We start from the raw sequence: 25398 nt of genomic DNA, 5'->3' as shown, positions 1-25398 counted from the left end.
GCAGGAAACCCCCGGGCTGAAGAGGATCATCCTCATGGACCCCTTTGACCCTGCACTGCTGGAGCAGGGGGAAGGCTGCGGGGTCATCGTCCAGTCCATGCAAGACGTTGAGGTACATAGGGAGAGTGTAAGGGGGCAGGGGGGGTGGGGGAGTAGTGCAAGAGGTTAGGGAGAGAGGAGGGAGGGAGTGGGGAGAGTAGGGGCAGATGGAGATGGGAGGAAGAGACCTCAGGTGGGGAGGGAGAGGGGACTCAGCCCAGGTAATATACTTTACGGAGTGGCTACAGTTCTGGATTTTGTGGCTATTGATACAGATTTCTGCGCAGGTGCAGTATTTTTTTCTTTACCTAGCTACTACCCACTCTGCTGCCTACTTGGCATCTGCTCAGTGTTCCCACTACTCGGCTGCTGCTTCCACCTCCTTGACATGAAGGGGGAAACTTTATCTTGTACACTAAAGCAACAACTCGCTACGATATGACAGCATAATTATGAAGGTTATCCTGGAAAATAGTAGGCAGCCGAAAGTAGTAGTTGACAAACGATGTGAGGAATAATACCTCACCCGGTGCCAGGCGATGCAAAACAAGGTCGCCCATTATCAGACTCTGTTTCCCGGTCTGGATACACATGCTCGGGCTGCCTAGAACGTTAGGCTGCCCAGAGGTGGAACAGCTAGGTAGCCTACCCGTGCGGTACTTGCATGATCATTGAGAAGCAAAATAGCAATTAGTAGTGCCTATATGTGGTTTTTTCCCCAATGCAAAACTCAATTTGGGAGTTACATTCGTTTTTACAGGAACTGGCTAGTGGCTAAAATATGGCAGCAACTATAAAGATTAGCCTAAGAATATAAATATGATTCACCAAACTATATTTTGAAAGAGGGGGCAAAGTGCTTTAAGCATATGTTTTCATTTCAGTCTCCTCCATCTCCACTAACTGAAGTTAATTGTAAGGATTTTTTTTCCATTAATAGTGTAAAATTAACAGCCGTACAGAAAGAGTCAAGTGAAGGCCTAATTACAGAGGAAGAACTTCTAGATGCAATTAAAGTCTTCAAGTCCGGGAAAACTCCAGGGCTGGATGGCATACCAGTTGAGGTACAGCAAATATTTTTCGATGTACTCAAAGGTCCGGAGTGTTTTAACCACTCCTACAAAAATTGTAGACTATCAGATACTCAGCAAGAAGATCTGATTTCACTATTACTGAAACAGGACCCAGGTGGTAAATATAAAGATCCAGTCCGCCTAAAAAAACTAGAGAGACCTTACACTTCAAAGCCTAGCAAAATGCATAACGTGTAGAATTACAAAGGTATTGTCAGATATTATTCATCCTATTCAGACAGGTTTTTTACATGGACATTAAATTGGAGATAATATAAGACAAGTACAGGAAACAAAGGAACACTATGAAAAATCTGGGAAACCAGACCTGGTATTCATAGATGACTTTGAAAATCCCTTTGATAAAGTACAATTGGAATTTAATTTCGTACAATGGGTTAAAGTTATGAGAAAGTACTTTCTCAGAAGGTTTTACATTGTCAAGAGGAGTGAAACAAGGTTGTCCACTTTTGGCATATCTGTTTATTATGGCCATCGAAATGTTAGCTATTAAAATCCAGCAATAATATCTAGGGGCTAGAAATCCAGGGCTTAAAAACAAATGTGTCATTGTACGATGACGATTCATGTTTTCTTTTAAATCCACAATTTGGATCCCTGCACAGCCTCATAGAGGATCTAGATATTTTTTCTAATCTCTCTGGATTAAAACCGAATGATGATAAGTGCACAGTATATTACATATTGGATCTAAAAGACAACAACAACTTTTATATTACTGTGTACCAATAAAATGTTCCGACGGTGAAGTGGACATACTTGGATTTCATATCCCAAAATAAATAAATAGTCTCACTGCAATACATTTTAAGAGAAAGTCTATTTGTGGAAAAATCACCCGGATTAACTATTTAGTCATAGCCCAGTTTACTTATTTAATTATAACCCTGCCTACACCTAACAGTGAAGAGGCGACTCCGGGATTCTGGCCTTCTAGGCAGAGTTGCAAAGACAAGCCATATCTCAGACTGGCCAATAAAAAGTAAAGATTAAGATGGGTAAAAGAACACAGACACTGGACAGAGGAACTCCACCTTGAAGGCCAGCATCCCAGAGTCGCCTCTTCACTGTTGATGTTGAGACAGGTGTTTTGCAGGTACTATTTAATGAAGCTGCCAGTTGAGGATTTGTGAGGCGTCTGTTTCTCAAACTAGACACTCTAATGTACTTGTTCTCTTACTCAGTTGTGCACAGGGGCCTCCCACTCCTCTTTCTATTCTGGTTAGGGCCAGTTTGCGCTGTTCTGTGAAGGGAGTAGTACACAGCGTTGTACGAGATCTTCAGTTTCTTGGCAATTTCTCACATGGAATAGCCCTCATTTCTCAGAACAAGAATAGACTGATGAGTTTCATAAGAAAGTTCTTTGTTTCTGGCCATTTTGAGCCTGTAATCGAACCCACAAAAGCTGATGCTCCAGATACTCAACTAGTCTCAAGAAGGCCAGTTTTATTGCTTCTGTAATCAGGAAAACAGTTTTCAAGCTGTGCTAACATAATTGCACAATGATTAATTAGCCTTTTAAAGTGATGAACTTGGATTAGCTAACACAACGTGCCATTGGAACACAGGAGTGATGGCTGCTGATAATGACCCTCTGTACGCCTATGTAGATATTCCATCAAAAATCGTCCGTTTCCAGCTACAAAAGTCATTTACAAGATTAACAATGTCTACACTGTATTTCTGATCAATTTGATGTTATTTTAATGGACAAAAAAAAGTATTTTCTTTTAAAAACAAGGACATTTCTAAGTGACCCCAAACTTTTGAACGGTAGTGTAACTCTGCAAATAGCACTGCTGGTTGATTTGAAAAGTCATAGTCAATCAATCAATAGTATAATAATACTCTTAGCAAATGTGTTTATCTTTATTTTACAATCTGTAGAAACGATGTATCACGACTCAGGATTTGACCCAGATGCAAACACAAACACGGGGCAGGCAAAGGGCAGGTAGAGGACAGCAGTGTTTCGTGATCAGGTCAGAGTCAGGCAGGTACAGGACGGCAGGCATGCTCGGGATCAGGGCAGGCAGAATAGTCAGAACCGTCAAAACTAGGAAGCAGAACTTTAGAAAAAGGAAGACAGGCAAGCACACTGGTAAGACCTGACAAGACAAGACGAACTGGCAACAGACAAACAGCGACAAACAGAGAACACAGGTATAAATACACAGGGGATAATTTTGAAGATGGGCGACACCTGGAGGGGGTTGGAGACAAGCACAAAGACAGGTGAAACAGATCAGGGTGTGACACTATGAGAATAGAAAGGTTCAGAACTTTTCTGAAAAATCACAGCACAGTGGAAGAATATATGTGGCATCTAGAAATCAAAACAAGATGGTCTTCAGAGATAGATGGGATGGGTTGAGGGTAGCTGAAGGCTGGGACTAAAAACAAACAAAAGATAAAATATACTGTTCATGAAATGTATGTGGTATGTACAAGCTGGAAGTGGAAGGGGTGGTAGGGTTAGGGGAAAATAATAAAGAACAGAACTATATATATATATATATATAAATTAATATAAATATTGACAAAAAATATATATGGGGGATTGGAAATTATGCAGACAATTACATTGATAGAAGCCACAATCTGTCTGCAAAATGAAAGCTGATCGACCCCCTATATTTATTTACAATTTTTATAGATTAGGCTACATCATCACACAAAAAGCTGATTATTTTTGCTCCAAAGCAATGTGTTGGGAATTCCTCATGCTTGTGCGACTGGAACATCCGTTACAAAAGAGAAGGTTGTGTAGCCTTCAATAAATATTTCTGGGAATATTAGTTGAAATCACCACAGGGTTTTTTATTTCAGCTGTTCAGAAATATGAGGCAAAGATAGGTTACATCATCACGGTTCAGAACAGGTAAAGATAGAAACGTAAACACCCCTGACATTTAGTTTGCTTGCAAAGAAAAATACATATCTCAGACTGGCCAATAAAAAGAAAAGATTAAGATGGGCAAAAGAACATAGACACTGGACAGAGGAACTCTGCCTAGGAGGACAGCATCCCGGGAGTTGCCTCTTTACCATTGACGTTGAGACTGGTGTTTTTGCGGGTGCCATTTTTACAACTAAATTACTCTTGCGTAAAACTATGCAAGCCTCTCTTTTGTTGGGACATTACAGTTGTTCAGATATCCATCCCCCTCTACTTCATCATGGCTGTAAATTGTATTTTCAGATTCTTCCAGTCATTATCTAACACAAAATGATGTGTTTCTTTTCAACTAGGCACTGGGCAGAGAGAAGCATAGAAATCCCATGGTAAGTGCAGTCTGCCTGTATGTCTGGTTTGATTGTTTGACTGAGTACGCATCTCTGTATCATTAGCTGCGTTACATCCACACTGTCATAACCTGCCCAGCTAGGGAAATAATGAATTAGTTGAGAAAAGTTCACATCGAGGTCTTCTCTGTAATCTTGTCTCTCAGTAATTATTCTCTAATCTCACACATTGGAGAACAGTGCACGATGCAGCATTGTGTTTAGGCAGCACATAACACAAATTAGCATCTTCGAATAGCCTTGAGATGGATATTGTCTGTCCCTGTCGCGCTCTGCACAGGCAGAATGCAGGAAGACCTCAGTGTCGTTTTGACTATGTTTTGTTTTGGATATATTGCAGACTCCATATCTCTGGCCTGGTGACAGTTCTTCCGCCTTGACCTAATTTGTGTTTGGAGAGAGAGTATTTGAATATGTTTACTCTTCTCCATCGAACATTTGTTATTTGGAGTACAAACCAATTGCTTTCCTTTGATTGCCATAGAGAGCACTGAGCTATGTGTGCTATCATGTACGAATTGAGATCACACAGCAGACGTAAGGTCTTGCAAACATTCTTTGGTTGTCTTTTCCCGTAGTAACCGCAGCTTGAAATACGTACTTTTGATCTCAAAGAGCACTTTGAGGCCCGGGAGTGCTTGTGTTCTTCAATGGTGGAAATAGTACCTAATTGTCAGTCCTACTTGACTCGAGTAAAAGTAAAGACACCTTAACAGAAAATGAATCAAGTAAAGTAGAAAGTCACCCTGAAAATACTACTCGAGTCTATTACTTTATCTCTCTCTCTGCTGTGCGTGCGTCTTCTCTACAGTCACAGGTTGCTTAAAATGCCAGAGATGGGCTATTGTGATGGCGATTATTGTCTAAAGGGTATGTCAACGAGTTAAAGATCTCCTTCAGACTATATACTATATACTACTGAACGTTTGTTCCCCCACAGCCACCTACACCAGAAGACCTGTCCATTGTGTGCTTCACCAGTGGTACCACAGGTATGGTCATCTAGTCACCAGACAAACTAACACTCCAAAGTGTCTTATTCTTTCCAGCTAAAAACAGTGTTCATGTGTATTATTATCACAGTGGTGTACTATCTTAAGAGTTTAGCCCACTTCATCCACAATCCCTGATTGAAGTCCAACCCTTGACGTGTGTCTATTGCTTCTCTTTGAGCGTGACGTATTATTAACAGGAAGAGATCACACCCCCCCCCCCCCCTCGATAGGCTTCCAAGGGAAAGACATTTAAACATCAAAGAGGAGTTGTCTGAAATCTTAACCTGTTATTACGGTCTGGCCACAAACACAGTCACAAAGAAAATAAGGAGTAAGATTAGGAGAATCCTGGTATTTCCAGACGAGGGTGGTAACCATAGCTTTAGTCACAGGCAGCGAAGCGGCCCACTGCAGTAGTGGAAGTAGTGCCACCTGTTGGTCTTTCAGTGTAACTTCCATTAGCCTGAAGCCTGTTTTCCCCTGGTGGATGTCTCTGCTGGTGCAGTCTTATCTGTCTGTCTCTGAGTGTGTGTTCCAAAAGTTGTTACAGGGTGGTATAACTCAGGCATTTTCCACTATGGCAAATACATATATTTTTTTAAAGTGAATGTGTAATTTGAAAAAACAGGTGTCACAATATTATTGTTCTGTTAGTCCCTAGGTTGCTAATAGCTAACTGTTTGTTTTCCCCATATACACTGAACAGAAATCTAAACGCAATATGTAAATTGTTGGTCCCATGTTTCATGAGCTGAAATAAATTATCCCAGAAATGTTCCATAAGCACAAATCTTATTTCTCTCAAATTTTGTGCACACATTTGTTTACATCCCTGTTATTGTGCGTTGGTCCTTTGCTAAGATAATCCATCCATGTAATTGGCATGCTGACTTCAGAAATGTCCACCAGAGCGTTTGCCAGAGAATTTAAAGTTCATTTCTTTACCATAAGCTGCCTCCAACGTCGTTTTAGAGAATTTGGCAGTACATCCAACCGGCCTGAAAACCGCAGACCGTGTGTGACCACACCAGCCCAGAACCTTCACGTCCGTCTTCTTTACCTGCGGGGTCGTCTGAGACCAACCACCCGGACAGCTGATGAAACTGTGGGTTTGCACAACTGAAGGATTTCCGCACAAACTGTGGGCAAATGCTCACCTTCAATGGCCACTGGCACGATGGAGAAGTGTCCTCTTCACGGATGAATCCCGGTTTCAATTGTACCGGGGAGATGGCAGACAGTGAGTGGTTTGCTGATGTCGCCGTTGTGAACAGAGTGCCCCATGGGGGCAGTAGGGTTATGGTATGGACAGGCATAAGCTACAGACAACAATTACAATTGCATTTTTACAATGGCAATTTGAATGCACAGAGATACCGTGATGAGATCCTGAGGCCCATTGTCGTGGCATTCATCCGCCGCCATCATTTCATGTTTCAGCATGATAATGCAAGGCCCCATGTCGCAAGTATCTGTACACAATTCCTGGAAGCTTAAAATGTCCCAGTTTTTCCATGGCTTGCATACTCACCAGACATGTCACCCATTGAGCGGCAGGGTAGCCTAGTGGTTAGAGTGTTGAACTATTAACCGGAAGGTGGCAAGTTCAAACCCCCGAGCTAACAAGGAACAAATCTGTCGTTCTGCCCCTGAACAGGCAGTAAACCCACTGTTCCTAGGCCGTCATTGAAAATAAGAATTTGTTCTTAACTGACTTGCCTAGTTAAATAAAGGTAAAAAGAATAAAAAATAAATGTTTGGGATGCTCTGGATTGAAGCGTACAACAGATTATTCCAGTTCCTGCCAATATCCAGCAAATTTGCACAGCCATTGAAGAGGAGTTTGACAACATTCCACAATCAACAGCTTGATCTATGTGAAGGAGATGTGTTGCGCCTAAATGAGGCAAATAGTGGTCACACCAGATACTGACTGGTTTTCTGATCCACATCCCTACCTTTTTTTAAGGTATCTTTGACCAACAGATGCATATCTGTATTCCCAGTCATGTGAAATCTATAGATTCGGGCCTAATTCATTTATTTCAATTGACTGATTTTCTTATATGAACTGTAACTCTGTAAAATCTCAGAAATTGTTGCATTTTGCATTAATATCTTTGTTCAGTGTATATCTACCTTGGTTGTTTTCCATGGATTGATACTGTATGCGGCACCCTTTTCTCTATATAGTGCACTACTTTTGACCAGTAGTGCACTATAAAGGGAATAGTGTACCATTTGGGACAGAGCTAATGCTATCCATTGTTGAGAGCAGGTATAAGGGGAGAAGTCCATTGAGTTTTTTCTGAATCCCTCCTCCGTAGGAAACCCAAAGGGGGTCATGCTGACACACGGGAATGTAGTGGCTGATTTCTCAGGCTTCCTCAAAGTCACAGATGTGAGTTCAAACAGACTATGGTGTCACAGACCCTTTCTTTGGGGAAATCTGCCTTGCATTTATCTTTAGTAGGTACTTTTCTCTCATTTATGTAACTCTGTTAGAGGCATGGCTCACTAAATTGCTTCAAGTCCCATATCTTACATGGGACAATAAGACACAGATGTATTTATTTTTTTGTGCATCATTCATGTTTCTCATTCGTATCATATTTGACAGTTTAGTGGTGGGAAACAAGTGGTTCTGAACCTGTCTAACTACCGCTTCTCTCCCCCATGCTTGTCTGGCGTGCCACAGAAAGTCATATCCCCAAACCAAGACGATGTTCTCATCTCCTTCCTGCCTTTGGCTCACATGTTTGAGAGACTCATCGAGGTAATGTCCCAAACAAAGTCCATACGAGACTTTGAGTTGTATTATTATAGTTGGTGTGTGTGTGTGTGTGCGTGCGTGCGTTTCCAGACCTGAAGGATCTTGGCAATTGCCCTGGTCCTCGGCCGCAATTGACCTTGCTATCTGGGATGTTAACTTTGCCAGAACCAGTCAGCTCTTTACTGATACCCTATCTGCTGCCTCTGTAAAAGCTGGCTCATACGGTTAAGGGTGTGTGCTTTATTTCATCCGTTTCTCACAGCTACAGGAAACTCGAGTCCCAATTGGCACCCTATGTTATATATTGCACTACAAAGGGAATAGGGAGCTATTTGGACCACAAGCTTGGTCGTGTTGTTTCCTGTAGCTAGGGTTTCAAAGTGTTTCCTGTCCCTAACTACTCATTTAGGATCAGTCAGGAACGACCCTATTCTTTTGATTGGCTACAATGTGAAAAACAACAGAGCTGGCACTGGACCGGCTGCAGTACTGAGGGGATAAAGCAACCACGCGTGTTCAACCAGCGTGCCTGTTTTGTCCCACTGCAGTACGTGTTCTTCTACTGTCAGCGTGTGAGAGGCGGACACAGACACAGGAAACCACCTCTCAGACATGTGCTTCACGTTCACGAGAATACACAAAACCAGACACTGTTAATTGCGTGGGACTTCTATGCAGCAACGCAGATACCCACAAGTTAATCCTCAGAAGGAACACCTCATGTTCTGTGTAGAACTCCGTGAGTAGGCTGTGCCTATGCTGTGATATTCCTAGGGCAGCAGGTGGCCCGGCGCTTAGAGCGTTGGGCAAGTAACCAAAAGGTCGCTGGATTAAATACCAGAGCTGACAAGGTGAAAAATCTGTCAATGTACACTTGAGCTAGGCACTTAACCATAATTGCTCCAGGGATGAAGTACTACTATGGTTGACCCTATAAAACAAGCTATCCGGTATACAGTGGGGCAAAAAAGTATTTAGTCAGCCACCAATTGTGCAAGTTCTCCCACTTAAAAAGATGAGAGAGGCCTGTAATTTTCATCATAGGTACACTTCAACTATGACAGACAAAATGAAAAAAAGAATCCAGAAAATCACATTGTAGGATTTTTATGAATTTATTTGCAAATTATGGTGGAAAATAAGTATTTGGTCACCTACAAACAAGCAAGATTTCTGGCTCTCACAGACCTGTAACTTCTTCTTTAAGAGGCTCCTCTGTCCTCCACTCGTTACCTGTATTAATGGCACCTGTTTGAACTTGTTATCAATATAAAATACACCTGTCCACAACCTCAAACAGTCACACTCCAAACTCCACTATGGCCAAGACCAAAGAGCTGCCAAAGGACACCAGAAACAAAATTGTAGACCTGCACCAGGCTGGGAAGACTGAATCAGCAATAGGTAAGCAGCTTGGTTTGAAGAAATCAACTGTGGGAGCAATTATTAGGAAATGGAAGACATACAAGACCACTGATAATCTCCCTCGATCTGGGGCTCCACGCAAGATCTCACCTCGTGGGGTCAAAATGATCACAAGAACGGTGAGCAAAAATCCCAGAACCACACGGGGGGACCTAGTGAATGACCTGCAGAGAGCTGGGACCAAAGTAACAAAGCCTACCATCAGTAACACACTACGCCGCCAGGGACTCAAATCCTGCAGTGCCAGACGTGTCCCCCTGCTTAAGCCAGTACATGTCCAGGCCCGTCTGAAGTTTGCTAGAGAGCATTTGGATGATCCAGAAGAAGATTGGGAGAATGTCAAATGGTCAGAGGAAACCAAAATATAACTTTTTGGTAAAAACTCAACTCGTCGTGTTTGGAGGACAAAGAATGCTGAGTTGCATCCAAAGAACACCATACCTACTGTGAAGCATGGGGGTGGAAACATCATGCTTTGGGGCTGTTTTTCTGCAAAGGGACCAGGACGACTGATCCGTGTAAAGGAAAGAATGAATGGGGTCATGTATCGTGAGATTTTGAGTGAAAACCTCCTTCCATCAGCAAGGGCATTGAAGATGAAACGTGGCTGGGTCTTTCAGCATGACAAGGATTCCAAACACACCGCCCGGGCAACGAAGGAGTGGCTTCATAAGAAACATTTCAAGGCCCTGGAGTGGCCTAGCCAGTCTCCAGATCTCAACCCCATAGAAAATCTTTGGAGGGAGTTGAAAGTCCGTGTTGCCCAGCAACAGCCCCAAAACATCACTGCTTTAGAGGAGATCTGCATGGAGGAATGGGCAAAAATACCAGCAACAGTGTGTGAAAACCTTGTGACGACTTACAGAAAATGTTTGACCTTTGTCATTGCCAACAAAGGGTATATAACAAAGTATTGAGATAAACTGTTGTTATTGACCAAATACTTATTTTCCACCATAATTTGCAAATAAATTCATTAAAAATGCTACAATGTGATTTTCTGGATTTTTTTTCCTCATTTTGTCTGTCATAGTTGAAGTGTACCTTTGATGAAAATTACAGGCCTCTCTCATCTTTTTAAGTTGGAGAACTTGCACAATTGGTGGCTGACTAAATACTTTTTTGCCCCACTGTATGTGACAATAAAACATTTAAACATGTATGCCACATGCAGTATTATGATACCTGCCAGGGTGCTGCAGTCCTATTATGCAAATCATATCTGTCAACACGGTCCCTGCAGAGCCTTTCCTCCAAAGTAGGAAATGCTCCAAAGATGGGATTGAATTAGGTTCATGGCTAGAAGGGAGTAGCAGGTTAGGAGAATTAACATAGCAGGTTAGGATAATTAGCTTAAGGTTAGAAAAGGGGTTAGGGTTAGCTAAAATGCTAAACATTTCCACTTTTGACGTATATTTGACAAAAGCTGGATCCCTTCTAACCATGACCATGTATTAGGTCAGATCCACTTTTAACCAAATGTCTAATTGTTAAGAAACAGAGAAGAGTGAGGAGGTTATAAATGACTATCAGCCATTTGGTTTTTAGGAAGGATAAAAAGGTACTTCTAAAGTATATAAACAAATCTGAAACAACTTGGCCAAAAAAGTACACAATGCTCACACTATTCATTGGGCTATTCAATTGCTCTATTTAATTGCTCTGTAACCAAGTATCATGTTATAAAAATAAATACATTCAGCATCACCCTGTCAAGGGAAATATACTGTACACGGAACAAAAATATAAACATGTAACATATAAACAAGTGTTTCATGTTTCATGAGCTGAAATAAAGGATCCCAGAAATGTTTCTTGCGCACAAGCTTATTTCTCTCAAATGTTGTGCACAAATTTGTTTACATCGCTGTTAGTGAGCATCTTTCCTTTGCCAAAAATAATCCATCCACCTGACAGGTGTGGCATATCAATAATCTGATTAAACAGCATGGTCATTACACAGGTGCAACTTGTGCTGGGGACAATAAAAGGCCACTCTAAAATGTGCAGTTTTGTCACACAACACAATGCCACAGATGTATTAGGTTTTGAGGGAGCATGCAATTGGCATGTTGATTGCAGGAATGTCCACCAGAGCTGTTGCCACCAAATGTAATGTTAATTTCTCTACCATAAGCCACCCCCCAACGTCGTTTCAGAGAATTTAGCAGTACGTCCAACCGGCCTCACAACTGCAAACCCTGTCTATGGCGTCGTGTGGACGAGCAGAGTGCCCCATGGTGGCCGTGGGGTTATGGTATGGGCAGGCATAAGCTACGGACAACGAACACAATTGCATTTTATTGATGACAATTTGAATGCACAGAAATACCGTAACGAGATCCTGAGGCTCATTGTGAGGCCCATTTTTTAAAAAAGGTATCTGTGACCAACAGATGCATATCTGTATTCCCAGTCATGTGAAATCCATAGATTAGGGGCTAATGAATTTATTTAAATTTACTGATTTCCTCATATGAACTAACTCAGTAAATACAATGAAATTGTTGCATGTTGCGTTTATAATATTATTTTTAACAAAAACATCTACATATATTTCAGGATGTTGCGCATTCCTGGAAATCATCAGAATTCATGTAAACATTACAGTTTTGAAAACATAGCTTATATGGTGTAAATTGAGCCTCAGGATTGGGTAAATTAAGCCACCTACACATTTCTGTACTGAATGAAATATTACCACTTCCTTTTTAAAACTATGTCTATCTTTATTTTCCAAACACAATTCAACACAATCACAATCACTTTTTTTTGTCTTTTAATAATTCTTATAATCTTTGAACACAGGTTTAACAAACACTTTGTACTTTTTCTAATCACTTTTAGCATAGGCCAGGCCCTGTTGTTATCTCATATCCCAGCGATAATACCTTGCATTACACGTGGGAAAAAAACACTTCAGTTTTCTTAACTTGCCATATGCTTAACCATTGTCTCAACTTACCCTAAGACAAACATTTTGACTATATTATCCCACACAGCTGCAAGGATGCACTTTCATGCTAGGTTTAGGACATCATATTGAAGCTTATAGAGACCCCAACTGATGTATAGAACAATCTTAAAATGATCTACTTTGGTTTACTTACAAGCATCATGAAACCTCTAACACAATAAATTAATTTGACTTGGTGAAAATGTTTTTAGGTCCTAACTTGCTTACTACTTTTTCCATGTGGTTTCTTCCTCCACGGACTCAAATGATTAATTTTGCGTATGGTTTCCTCAGAACTAGGGTGGCTCTACTTATCCCTTTGGCTCAACTTACCCCACTCTCCCCAACTCTATGCAATAAGTGCTTTTTGAATCAACGGTCACTGTTTTGTCTTCTTTCTCTCTATTTCCCCAGTCTGTGGTGTATTGTCATGGTGGCCGGATCGGCTTTTTCCAAGGTGACATCCGCCTGCTGCCTGATGACATGAAGGCCTTACGGCCCACCATCTTCCCTGTGGTGCCTCGGTTGCTCAACCGCATGTACGACAAGGTGAGAGAACCACCTACCCACACATGCACACGCATAGACTCACACACCTCCCCTCATTCTCCATATCTTATATCAACTCACCTTCTCTCTCTGTGTGTGTGTGTGTGTGTTCCACAGATCTTCAGCCAGGCCAACACCCCATTGAAGCGCTGGCTGCTGAACTTTGCAGCCAAGAGAAAAGGGGCAGAGGTCAGCAGTGGGATCATCCGCATGGACAGCCTGTGGGATAAGATATTCTTCAGTAAGATACAGGTATCCACCTCACCTCCTCCTCTTGTCCTCTCCTTCCTATGAGTGGCCTGACACAGTTGATGTATGAATGGATGGACGGATGGACGGACGGATGTGAAGATTGATACATAGATGTGTGCTGTGTGTGTGTTCAGACAATAAAGGGGGAATATGCCCTGTGTATGTCCCCAGTGTGACCCTTTGGCAGGCAGAATCCACTGTTGTTGGAGTTTGGGTTGTGATAATATTGTGTTCTGTTGGCAGGCCAGCCTGGGTGGGAGGTTACGTATGATTGTAACTGGAGCTGCTCCGGCCTCCCCCACCGTACTGGGATTTCTCAGGGCAGCACTGGGTTGTCAGGTGAGTGACACACACACACACACACACACACACACACACACACACAAACATGTATGAGTGCTTAAACCCACACAGACACACACAAGAAGGCACACATACACAAACACATGAGCATGTGTGCACACAGAAAAACCACACAAATCACATCCTCCTAACATGCTGTCTATCCTTGCTGGCTGTAGGTGTATGAGGCGTATGGTCAGACGGAGTGTACTGCTGGTTGTACTTTCACCACTCCTGGAGACTGGACCTCAGGTTAGCTTATCTTCCCTCTTCTTCTCCTGGTATTTTTGCTCACTGGCCTACAGTAGGGGTGTGTCCCAAACGGCTCCCTTCATATGCACTACGTTTGTAGGGCTCTGGTCAAAAGGGCTCTGGTCAAAAGGGCTCTGGTCAAAAGTAATGCACTATATAGGGAATAAGGTGCCATTTGGGATGCATCCCATATTATAAGGTTTGTTGGTTGCCTTGTAATATGGGATGCATCCCAAATGGCACCTTATTCCCGATATAGTGCATTACTTTTGACCAGAGCCCTATGGGCCCTGGTCAAAAGAAGTGCACTATTTAGGGAATCGGGCCCTAGACAAACATAGTTTTGGAAACAAAATTACACAGAGATACATGCTGCGTGTCGGGAACACATTATCGTATCGCCCGCCAGGAGATAGTGTTATTAGTCAGAGTGACATGCTTTCAGCCTCACACAACCGTTGAGGTTTTATGTTTTCAGCTCTGTGGCTATGGGATGCAGGGGCCACCTTTCTGCAGCGTGCTGCTCAGACGCCCAAATAGGACCACAACCATTTCCCCTCTGTAACGTGTGAGAACAGGGGTGACGGGTCGGTAGACCTGACCTGATTTGGGTCAAAGGCCTGTGGATCACATCCAGTATTTACCCACGCACCCTGTTGTTGTTTTGTGTTTCACAACAGGTTCGCAGTTGCAGTATGATAACTTATACACTTTATTATCTCGGTGAAACAGCCACGGCCAAAGGTTACACTGGGAAAGTAATGAGCTGCATTACCTGTGGTTTAATGGTTGTTAAAGGAACTGAAACACCGAACCCAGACACCCACCCATTAAATCCTCGGTGCGTCCCAAACGGCACCCTATTCCCTATATAGTGCACTACTTTAAACCGTGCACTATATAGGGAACAGGGAGCCATTTCCGAACGCAGACGTCAATCCTCTCCTGTCTGCCTCGTATTATTTCACGAGGCAGAACTTGCTGTTGCGGTTACCAGCAGATAGGTCCTTTCTTCACAGGGCAGGAGTGGATCATGTTATTCAAAAAGCGAATCAGTTCACGCTCATAATAAGGCCCTGTGCTCTTACAGTACCTCATCAGTGGGCTAGCTCAGTGTTAGTTTGGATCAGACAACTGAATGTGTGAAACGACATCAGACAAAACGGAATCAGGGGTGTCAGGGGGAATGACAAGTCAAGATCATCAAATGTCCTAGAATTGGTCTTTGGTTTTTGTGCCATGCATTTTTTTTATGTTTAGCAAGTGTGGATAGACGTATGACTTCAACTGTTGTGCAGGCCTGATTGTCAAATGACACAAAGTATTGCCTATTTACACAAAATATTGTTGTGGCTCATATTGTAAGTTGTAAAGTAATATAGCTCGTGACCCATCCATAACATCAACATGTGAAAGTGGTACGTTTCTATATTTTGTAGTAAAAAAAGAGATCAAGATAAGTATTTCCAATGACATCAACCAATCAGTAGGCAATGCCTACTAAAATCACGACGCTCACCAATGATGTCATTGGGAAATGGTGTCTCTTTTTTACTAAAAAACCTAGAAATGCGCAATTTTCACATATGTTGATGTTGGGGGTGGTGCTGAAGCAAGTTAACCCACTGCTCCCCGGGCGCCGAAGACTTGGATGTCGATTAAGGCAACCACCTTACCTCTCTGATTCAGAGGGGTTGGGTTAAATGCAGGAAGACACATTTCAGTTGAATGCATTCAGTTGTACAACTGACTAGTTATCTCTTTCCCAATTAGGGAGAAAACTCTTCAACTGGTGATGCTAACGAAAGAGCAGACTATACAGGGTGAGGGGTACTGTGGTCAATGTCTCCACCTAGTGGTAAAATACGGAAAAGCAAACAGTAAAACAATTGGAAGGGGAGCATGTTTCAACTGCAGTAAATATAATTGATGTAAAACCACTACTATAGAAAATGTTAGATTTTGAGGGGGGAACAATTACAGTTAAATAAAACTAGGGAGAACATCAAAAGCAAAAAGGACTAACTGGTTCTAACAATAGTGCGCGAGTGAGCTTTTCTCGTGAATGTATATGAAGTACAAATGGCTCCAATAGCCAAAGTATCACTTTGTTTAAGGGGGAGAGGGGGGGGGGGATTAACAAAAACACACTATAGTCCTTCTCTAGGTTAAGACCTCTGGGGACTAAAGTATCTAAGGGATTGATCCAGAACATCTCTCTGGGCTGTCGATGTTTGTCAACGTCGCAACAGCGTTTGTTTTTGCTAACTCATTCAATTCCAAAATAACTCACAAGCTGAGTGTCCTCTCTTTTTTAAACAGAGGGACACTGGGCTGTTGAGGTCATCACTTCGAATAGCACTTCGGCGCTCACAAATCACATAGATCACACTGCGAGAATTGCAGTTGATGGTACCTTTGAATTTGGGGTCACGATCCGATCTGGGGTGCAGGAAACATCATACATTTGGTGTTACTGGCATTGGGTACAATTGCCACAAGTGTAGTTGCTGGGAGGAATAGGCAGGATGTTGGTCTTGTTTGCGCTTTGGCTGACATCAGATCGGACAACATTGTCTTAGCTGGGTCTAAGCAGAGAATATGCCAATTTTTTTTGATGATGCCTAGGAGTTCTGGACTTTGCTCAGTGTAGGTAGTGACCATTTGGATGGAGGATCTAGCTCTTGGACTTGCTCAGTAGCTGTGCTATAGGAATTTCCACAAGTTTACTTGGTTTAACCATGTGTGATTGTAGCCCTTTGCTCTAAATCTGTAATCTTCTGTCGAATGCACTTTGACTGAAGCAGAAGCTCTGACCCTATGTTGTTAACTTTGAGCATGGAGGAAGTTGTTTGTCGGTGCTCGTTCTGAATATATGAGGGAGGTACCGGTTTTGGTGACGCCTACGTCCAGGAAGTCCAGACCTCCCTCGCAGGTGTCCTGTAATGAAATTCAGAAATTGGTGAAAGGACACCAGGAAGTTTAGGTTACCCTTGTAGACAACAAACATGTAATCAATGTAGCATTTCCAAACAACCAGGCTCTCTCGTTTAGAATGAACTTTTTCCCACTTATCCGAGGTGCAGTTTAGTGAAGTTGGTTGCCATCCTTGTGCCCATGGCAGTCCTGCTACACTGCAGGAAGTAGACATCGTCAAACTTAAAGTAGTATTTGGTGACCATCAACATCCATGGGTTCAGCTAGGAAAGAAGAGGGTGGCTTGGGTTCTCATATCAAGGAAATGGACAGCGTTCAATTCCTAGTTCATAAGGAATTACGGTGTACATGGACTGAATGTCAAAAGACACTAAGAAACACTGTTCTGTTATCCAAATCAGTCAGTCAATAGTTTTAGAAAGTCACCGGTGTCTTTGAGATAAGATGGCAGATTTGAGACAATGGGTTTCAGGCGGTTGACAGAGTGAGCTATTCTAAATTAGGCTCCCAATCCCTGACATGATGGGTCTGCCCAGAGGGTTATACGTGTTCTTGTGTAGCTTAGGCACCATGTAAACTCAGCAAAAAAAGAAACATTGTTTTTTCAGGACCCTGTCTTTCAAAGATAATTTGTAAAAATTCAAATAACTTCACAGATCTTCATTGTAAAGGGTTTAAATGCTGTTTCCCATACTTGTTCAATGAACCATAAACAACTAATGAACATGCACCTGTTAAGACCCTAACAGCTTACAGATGGTAGGCAATTAAGGTCACTGTTATGAAAACTTAGGACACTAAAGAGGCCTTTCTACTGACTCTGAAAAACACTAAAAGAAAGATGCCCAGGGTCCCTACTCATCTGTGTGAACGTGCCTTAGGCATGCTGCAAGGAGTCATGAGGACTGCAAATGTAGCCAGGGCAATAAATTGCAATGTCCGTACTGTGAGATGCCTAAGACAGAGCTACAGGGAGACAGGATGGACAGCTGATCATCCTCGCAGTGGCAGACCATGTGTAACAACACCTGTACAGGATTGGTACATCATAACATCACACCTGTGGGGCAGGTACAGGAAGGCAACAACTGCCCAAGTTACACCAGGAACGCACAATCACTCCATCAGTGGTCAGACTGTCCGCAATAGGCTGAGAGAGGCTGGACTGAGGGCTTGTAGACTTGTTGTAAGGCAGGTCCTCACCAGACATCACCGGCAACGACGTCGCCTATGGGCACAAACCCACCGTCGCTGGACCAGACAGGACTGGCAAAAAGTGGTTTTGTCTCACCAGGGGTGATGGTCGGATTCACGTTTATCGTCGAAGGAATGAGCGTTACACCGAGGCCTGTACTCTGGAGCGGGACCAATTTGGAGGTGGAGGGTCCGTCATGGTCTGGGACGGACTGAGCTTGTTGTCATTGCAGGCAAACTCAACGCTGTGCGTTACAGGGAAGACAACCTCCTCCCTCATGTGGTACCCTTCCTGCGGCTCATCCTGACATGACCCTCCAGCATGACACCAGCCATACTGCTCGTTCTGTACATGATTTCCTGCAAGACAGGAATGTCAGTGTTCTGCCATGGCCAGCGATGAGCTCGGATCTCAATCCCATTGAGCACGTCTGGGACCTGTTGGATCGGAGGGCTCGGGCCATTCCCCCCAGAAATGTCCGGTGAAATTGCAGGTGCCTTGGTGGAAGAGTGGGGTAACATCTCACAGAAAGAACTGGCAAACCTGGTGCAGTCCATGAGGAGGAGATGCACTGCAGTACTTAATGCTGCTGGTGGCGACACCAGATACTGACTGTTACTTTTGATTTTGACCCCCCCCCCCTTTGTTCAGGGACACATTATTCAATTTCTGTTAGACAGATGTCTGTGGAACTTGTTCAGTTTATGTCTCAGTTGTTGATTCTTGTTATGTTCATACAAATATTTACACATGTTAAGTTTGCTGAAAATAAACACAGTTGACAGTGTGAGGACGTTTCTTTTTTTTACTAAGTTTAGAACAGGGCGTGTGAGGTTGTGTTGGAAATACCTTAACACTCGTACTTTTTCATTTTTTTAAATCTATGATTTTGTGATTGAATGCTTCCTCCAATGTCTCTGATCTGTTCGTTGTAGGTGGAGTCAGAGGGAAGTGGCATGTAGAAGTTTCAGTCTGAATGAGCCTCACTTCTCAACAAAAAAAAACTCCTGTAATCTGATTGTTCTGAAAAATGTCTGAAGGTCTACAGAGATAAAGTCATTAATGGGAACAAAAGACGAACCTCGATTCAGGAGGGATACTTCCGATGGTTCAAGATGCTTTAGGGAAAGGTTGACTATTTGGCTTTTTGTTTGTGTAGTGTTGTGTAATTTCGTTTCCTCCTTGTTTTTCTGGTCTCATCTCATCCGCCTGTCCATTGGTTCACTGTGAATTGTGCTGTTCATCTGATTTGTTGTTCCATTGGCATCTGTAGTTCAGTGTCTGTTGAACTAGAGGTGGTTACTAGAGTTTGCGGGGTGCATGGAATTGTCACGTACATCTAGACTCCCCTAGCTGGGTTGACGGCGGCCTCTTTTATGACTTCTGTATTGTGCTCTAGGGGCTGACTTGGATAGTACAGACAAACCTCTGAGTATTCTCTTTGTCCCGGTGGAACTTCTCCTTTTTCCACTCTCTCAGCTCATTTTAGGTTTGCTGGTTAGTTGCCCATCTTTCAAACACTCTTCTAATTATGTCTCTATTAGGGTTTGTTCTCCTTCTTTTGTAGGTAAGAGATTGTGGCTGCCTTCAACACGAAAGAGCATCTATTCAAGGTGTCAGTCCAGGTGTTGGTTAGTCAGATAATGTCACCCCAGGTAGATGGGTTTTGTCCAGTCCTAGTTGGATGTCTTTCCATTCAGAATGGAATACATTACTTTGTCCGTCCTCAGTGACTCCAGCATAATAGCATTTTCAAAGGAGTTATCGCTTAAAAAGGTGTCCAAAAATTTATTGGAATGATTGATACCCTTATTTACTCCTTGGGCCATGGTTGGGAGCAAGCCGTCAAATCTTATATGTTAAGAAATTAAGTGTGATCTATAAATGTGAATTGAGGTGCAACCAAAATGTTTCATCACAAGGCTCACTCATCATTTAAAAAAGAAAAAAATAAGGATCTTTTAGCAAGGTTCAAATATGAACATTTCAGCCTTCATCAGAATAATTACGCAAAGGGAATGGACAAGTTATTATTATAGGCCATTATAGTGTCAAACTGTATGCTGGTTTTCATTATTTCCTTTCAATTTGTGTCCAATTAAAACCTAGACACCCAGGTGAGGGGAGTTCCTAACTAATCAGTGACCTTATTGATCAATCAAGTACAAAGCAGGAGCGAAAACCCACAGAAACTCAACCCTCCAAGGAATGAGTTTGTCACGCGATATACGGCATGGGGAAGACAATTAGGGAGAACTCTTCAGCTGGTGATGCTAATGAGAGAGGGTGTGGTAGGCTATACAGGTTGGTCCTCAGTGTGAGGGGTGTGGTCAATGTATCCACCTAGTAGTAAAATACCAGAAAAGGAAACAGTTAAACAATTGGAAAGATAAGGTGAGCATATTTCAACTGCAGTTGATATAATAGATGTAAAACCATAGTATAGAATACATGTTGAATACGTTATATGTCAGGGGTATCAAACACATTCCATGGAGTGCCTAGTGTCTGCAGGTTTTTCCTTTCAATTAAGCCCTAGACAAACAGGTGTGGGGAGTTCCTTACTAATTAGTGACCTTAATTCATCAATCAGGTACAAGGGAGGATCGAAAACCTGCAGACACTATTTTATAACTTTTTTATTTCACCTTTATTTAACCAGGTAAGCTAGTTGAGAACAAGTTCTCATTTACAACTGCGACCTGGCCAAGATAAAGCAAAGCTTTGTGTGGCACACACAACAACACAGAGTTACACATGGTATAAACAAGCGTACAGTCAATAACACAATAGAAAAAAAGAACGTCTATATACAGTGTGTGCAAATGGCGCTAGGCCCTCCGTGGAATGAGTTTGACACCTGTGTGTTAGGTTTTGGAAAATAAACAAGAGGGCTAAGTTTTTGCATTTTCAACTTTATATATGCTTTTCTGGGGCGTGATACTGTAATGCATACTTTTTGGTGGCAGCTAGTTTACTGTGTAATGACTTGAATCAAACAAATTAAGACATCAATTAGTACTGTCTGTAAACTCAATTTCTTTTGCTCATATTTGTGCTTGTTTTGATGACTAACTCTAGGTCATGTGGGGGCACCACTGCCATGTAACCTCATCAAGCTGGTGGATGTGGCTGAAAAGAACTACTTTGCTGCCAAAGGAGAAGGAGAGGTGAGTTGAATGAAACATTTTCATATTTTTTGGTTGATCATCTGTACTTGAACAGGGTCACAGACAGTTGGTCATTCAGGCTGTAGTGGGTATCAGAATTATTCACCCCACCATGGATTGGTTCACATTTTGTTCCGTGACAGTAGGATTCAAATGGATTTGGTTGTGATTTTTTTGTTGTTGATGTTGTAATAAACCTACACAAAGTCCTCAATGTCAAAGTGAAAAGAAAATTCTACAAATGTAATTAAAATATAGTTGCAAAAGTGTTTACCCCTTTTGTTTGGGTAAGACTTTATTATTTCAGGAGTAGAATTTGGCTTCACAAATCACAAAATAAGACTCCCTCTGTGTGAAATAATAATAATAATAATAGGGGTTGACATGATTTTTGATTCTATCCCTTCCTCTGTCCTCCATGTGTACATACAACGTACTGTAAGGTCCCTCAGTGAAGTATTGAATTTCAACTACAAAGACCAGGGAGCTTTTGGAAAGCCTCATAAAGAAGGGCAGTGATGGGTAACCATAACATATCAGACATTGAATACCTCTTTTTAAGAATGGTCAAGGTAATAATTATGCCGTGGATGGTGTATTAAACCACCCAGACACAACACATATACAATCATCCTCCTGATCTGCTGCAGGAAAGAAGGATGTCAGGGATGTCACCTTGAGGCCAATTGGTGAATTTAACATTTTTTAATATTTTATTTGTATTTTTAACTGCTACAGAGTTCAATGGCTGTGAAGGAAGAACTGAGGGTGGATTAACAACATTGTAGTCCACAATAATTGCCTAAATGACAGAGTGAAAAGATATTATATTATTAAAATATTAAATTATTAAAATATTCCAAAACATGCATCCTGTATGACAGAAGGCACTAAAGTAATACTGAAGAAGGGAGAGAAAAGGAATACACTTTTTGGCCTTAATGCAAAGCCTTGGTGTGGGGAAAATCCAACACAACCCATCAATGAGTAACTCTTATTGTCAAGCATAGTGGGGGCTGAATTCATTTCAATCCTGCTTTGAAACGCAACAAAATGTGAAACAATGCAATGGGGGGTGAATACTTCTGATAGCCACTGTATGTACAATATGTTAGCATTAGTCAAAATGATAGTTGGGTGCTGAACATATTCTCCTTAATTATCACTTTCTTTCTCTTTCTCTCTTTCTCTCTTTCTCTCTCTCTCTCTCTCTTTCTCTCTCTTTCTCTCTTTCTCTCTCTTTCTCTTTCTCTTTCTCTTTCTCTCTCTCTTTCTCTCTCTCTTTCTCTCTCTCTTTCTCTCTCTTTCTCTTTCTCTTTCTCTCTCTTTCTCTCTCTCTTTCTCTCTCTCTTTCTCTCTCTCTCTCTTTCTCTCTCTTTCTCTCTTTCTCTTTCTCTCTCTTTCTCTCTTTCTCTCTCTTTCTTTCTCTCTTTCTTTCTCTCTCTCTTTCTCTCTCTCTTTCTCTCTCTCTTTCTCTCTCTCTTTCTCTCTCTCTTTCTCTCTCTTTCTCTCATTAGGTGTGTGTGAAAGGGCCCAATGTTTTTAAGGGCTACCTTAAAGACCCAGGGAGGACGGCTGAAACGCTAGACACAGACGGTTGGCTCCACACCGGAGACATAGGGAAATGGTTACCTGTACGTACACCCGCTTGTCTATGACCTTTCACTTGCAAAGACAATTCCTCAAACATCTCTTTGTCATCCTTGTACAATATTCTATTTTATGGTTGAATCCGATCCACAAAAATCTCTGTTAAAATGTAAGGTATGAGCGTTATTCAAGACAGGATTCAGACCTGTTTCCCACTATCTCCTTATGACTTCTGCCCCCTTCTCTCCTGTCCCCTACACTCCTCAGAACGGTACACTAAAAATCATTGACCGGAAGAAGCACATCTTTAAGCTGGCCCAGGGAGAGTACATCTCCCCTGAGAAGATAGAGAACATTTACATCCGCTGTGAGCCTGTGACCCAGCTCTATGTCCATGGTGACAGTCTACAGGTGAACTAACCTACCTCCCTAACCACCTCTCTTCCTTTTCATATCACAGCACGTGGTTTCATTGCTTGAGCATTATGAGAGATGGTCACTGGACCCAGAACCCATGTGCTCTAAACCAAACCCATGCAGTTTTAGTTTTTCTGTTTGTTGCCAGAGGACATAGATAATCGGGTCAAGCCAATTCATTATATATGTCGCTCAATTTGTTTATAAAACACTTATCCAGTCAAGTCAGTAGTGGATTTTCTTAATGCCACAGTATATGCTTGCCACTGTTTATGACCAGCTAGTTTCATAGAGACACAGACTTACTTAGGTCCACACTGTAGCTCCTTTGGGAGCATTGGTCATCGACGACTTGAACACACCCAGTTCTAGTCAGTCTTCACCAGCTCATTCCCTCCCGTGATGTGTGTGTGTGTGTGTGTGTGTGTGCATAGAGAGATGTATGTATGAAAATGGAGTCACAGGAGAATTTCCATAATCCAGAAGAAAAAAACCATATAAAATGATATATACTCTACCATTCTAAAGTTTGGGGTCACTTAGAAATGTCCTTGTTTTTGAAAGAAAAGCACTTTTTTGTCCATTAAAATAACATCAAATTGATCAGAAATAGAGTGTAGACATTGTTAATGTTGTAAATGACTATTGTAGCTGGAAACTTCTGATTTTTCTTTTATGGAATATCTACATAAAAGGTGTACAGAGGCCCATTATCAGCAACCATCACTCCTGTGTTCCAATGGCACATTGTGTTAGCTAATCCAAGTTTATCATTTTAAAAGGCTAATTGATCAAAACTGTTGTTTTGTTTAAAGAAGCAATGAAACTGGCCTTTAGACTAGTTGAGTATCTGGAGCATCAGCATTTGTGGGTTCAATTACAGGCTCCAAATGGCCAGAAACAAAGCAGTTTCTTCTGAAACTCGTCAGTCTATTCTTGTTCTGAGAAATTAAGGCTATTCCATGCAAGAAATTGCCAAGAAACTGAAGATGTCATACAACGCTGTGTACTACTCCCTTCACAGAACAGTGCAAACTGGCCCTAACCAGAATAGAAAGAGGAGTGTGAGGCCCCGGTGCAAAATAAATCACTATTTATAACCTTGTCAACCTCTTGACTATATTTCCTATTCATTTTGCAACTCATTTCATGTATGTTTTCCAAAGAAAACAAGGACATTTCTAAGTGACCCCAAACTTTTGAACGGTAGTGAATGTTTGGCCACACCTACTCATTCAAGGGTTTTTCTTTATTTTTACTATTTTCTACATTGCAGAATAATAGTGAAGACATAGAATAATGTAATAACCAAAAAAGTTTAAAAAATACAAATAGATTTTATATTTGAGATTCTTCGAAGTAGCCACCCTTTGCCTTGATGACAGCTTTGCACACTCTTGGCATTCTCTCAACCAGCTTAATGAGGTGGTCACCTGGAAGGCATTTCAATTAACAGATGTGCCTTGTTAAAAGTTCATTTGTGGAATTTATTTCCTTAATGAGCTTGAGACAATCAGTTGTGTTGTGACAAGGTAGGGGTGGCATGCAGAAGATACCCCTATTTGGTAAAAGACCAATTCCATACTATGGCAAGAACAGCTCAAATAAGCAAACAAAAACAACATCATTACTTTAAGACATGAAGGTCAGTCAATCCAGAAAATGTCAAGAACTTTGAAAGTTTCTTCAAGTGCAGTCGCAAAAACCATCAAGCACTATGATGAAATTGGGTCACATGAGGACCGCCACAGGAAAGGAAGACCCAGAGTTACCTCTGCTGCAGAGGATATGTTCATTAGAGTTAACTGCACCTCAGATTGCAGCCCAAATAAATGCTTCAGAGTTCAAGTAACAGACACATCTCAACAACTGTTCAGAGGAGACTGCGTGAGTCAGGCCTTCATGGTCGAATTACTGCAAAGAAACCACTACTAAAGGACACCATTAAGAAGAGACTTGCTCGGCGCAAGAAACATGAGCAATGGACCTTAGACCGGTGGAAATCTGTCGTTTGGTCTGATGAGTCCAAATGTTTGGTTGCAACCGCCGTGTCTTTGTGAGACGCAGAGTAGGTGAACGGATGGTCTCTGCATGTGTGGTTCCCAC

At 41.9% G+C, this 25398-nt stretch overlaps 1 protein-coding gene across 1 annotated transcript in view; it reads left to right on the top strand.

Annotated features, from left to right (window-relative positions):
- LOC109892959 (long-chain-fatty-acid--CoA ligase 6) overlaps positions 1 to 25398 on the top strand; it is a 32825-nt gene that overhangs the window by 3751 nt on the left and 3676 nt on the right. The window contains exons 6-17 of the mRNA XM_031826916.1: positions 1 to 112; positions 4386 to 4418; positions 5380 to 5431; positions 7762 to 7835; positions 8133 to 8210; positions 13003 to 13137; positions 13255 to 13389; positions 13633 to 13728; positions 13911 to 13983; positions 21197 to 21285; positions 22803 to 22919; positions 23143 to 23286. The exon at positions 1 to 112 is cut by the window's left edge and continues 67 nt beyond it. Of these exons, the coding sequence (XP_031682776.1) occupies positions 1 to 112; positions 4386 to 4418; positions 5380 to 5431; positions 7762 to 7835; positions 8133 to 8210; positions 13003 to 13137; positions 13255 to 13389; positions 13633 to 13728; positions 13911 to 13983; positions 21197 to 21285; positions 22803 to 22919; positions 23143 to 23286 (1138 nt within the window). The remainder of the gene's footprint in view (positions 113 to 4385; positions 4419 to 5379; positions 5432 to 7761; positions 7836 to 8132; positions 8211 to 13002; positions 13138 to 13254; positions 13390 to 13632; positions 13729 to 13910; positions 13984 to 21196; positions 21286 to 22802; positions 22920 to 23142; positions 23287 to 25398) is intronic.

The sequence above is a fragment of the Oncorhynchus kisutch genome, linkage group LG6 (assembly GCF_002021735.2).
Source record: "Oncorhynchus kisutch isolate 150728-3 linkage group LG6, Okis_V2, whole genome shotgun sequence".
NCBI lineage: Eukaryota > Metazoa > Chordata > Actinopteri > Salmoniformes > Salmonidae > Oncorhynchus > Oncorhynchus kisutch.
Note: the sequence above shows the minus strand (reverse complement) of the source record. Positions and strands in the feature narration are given on the sequence as shown.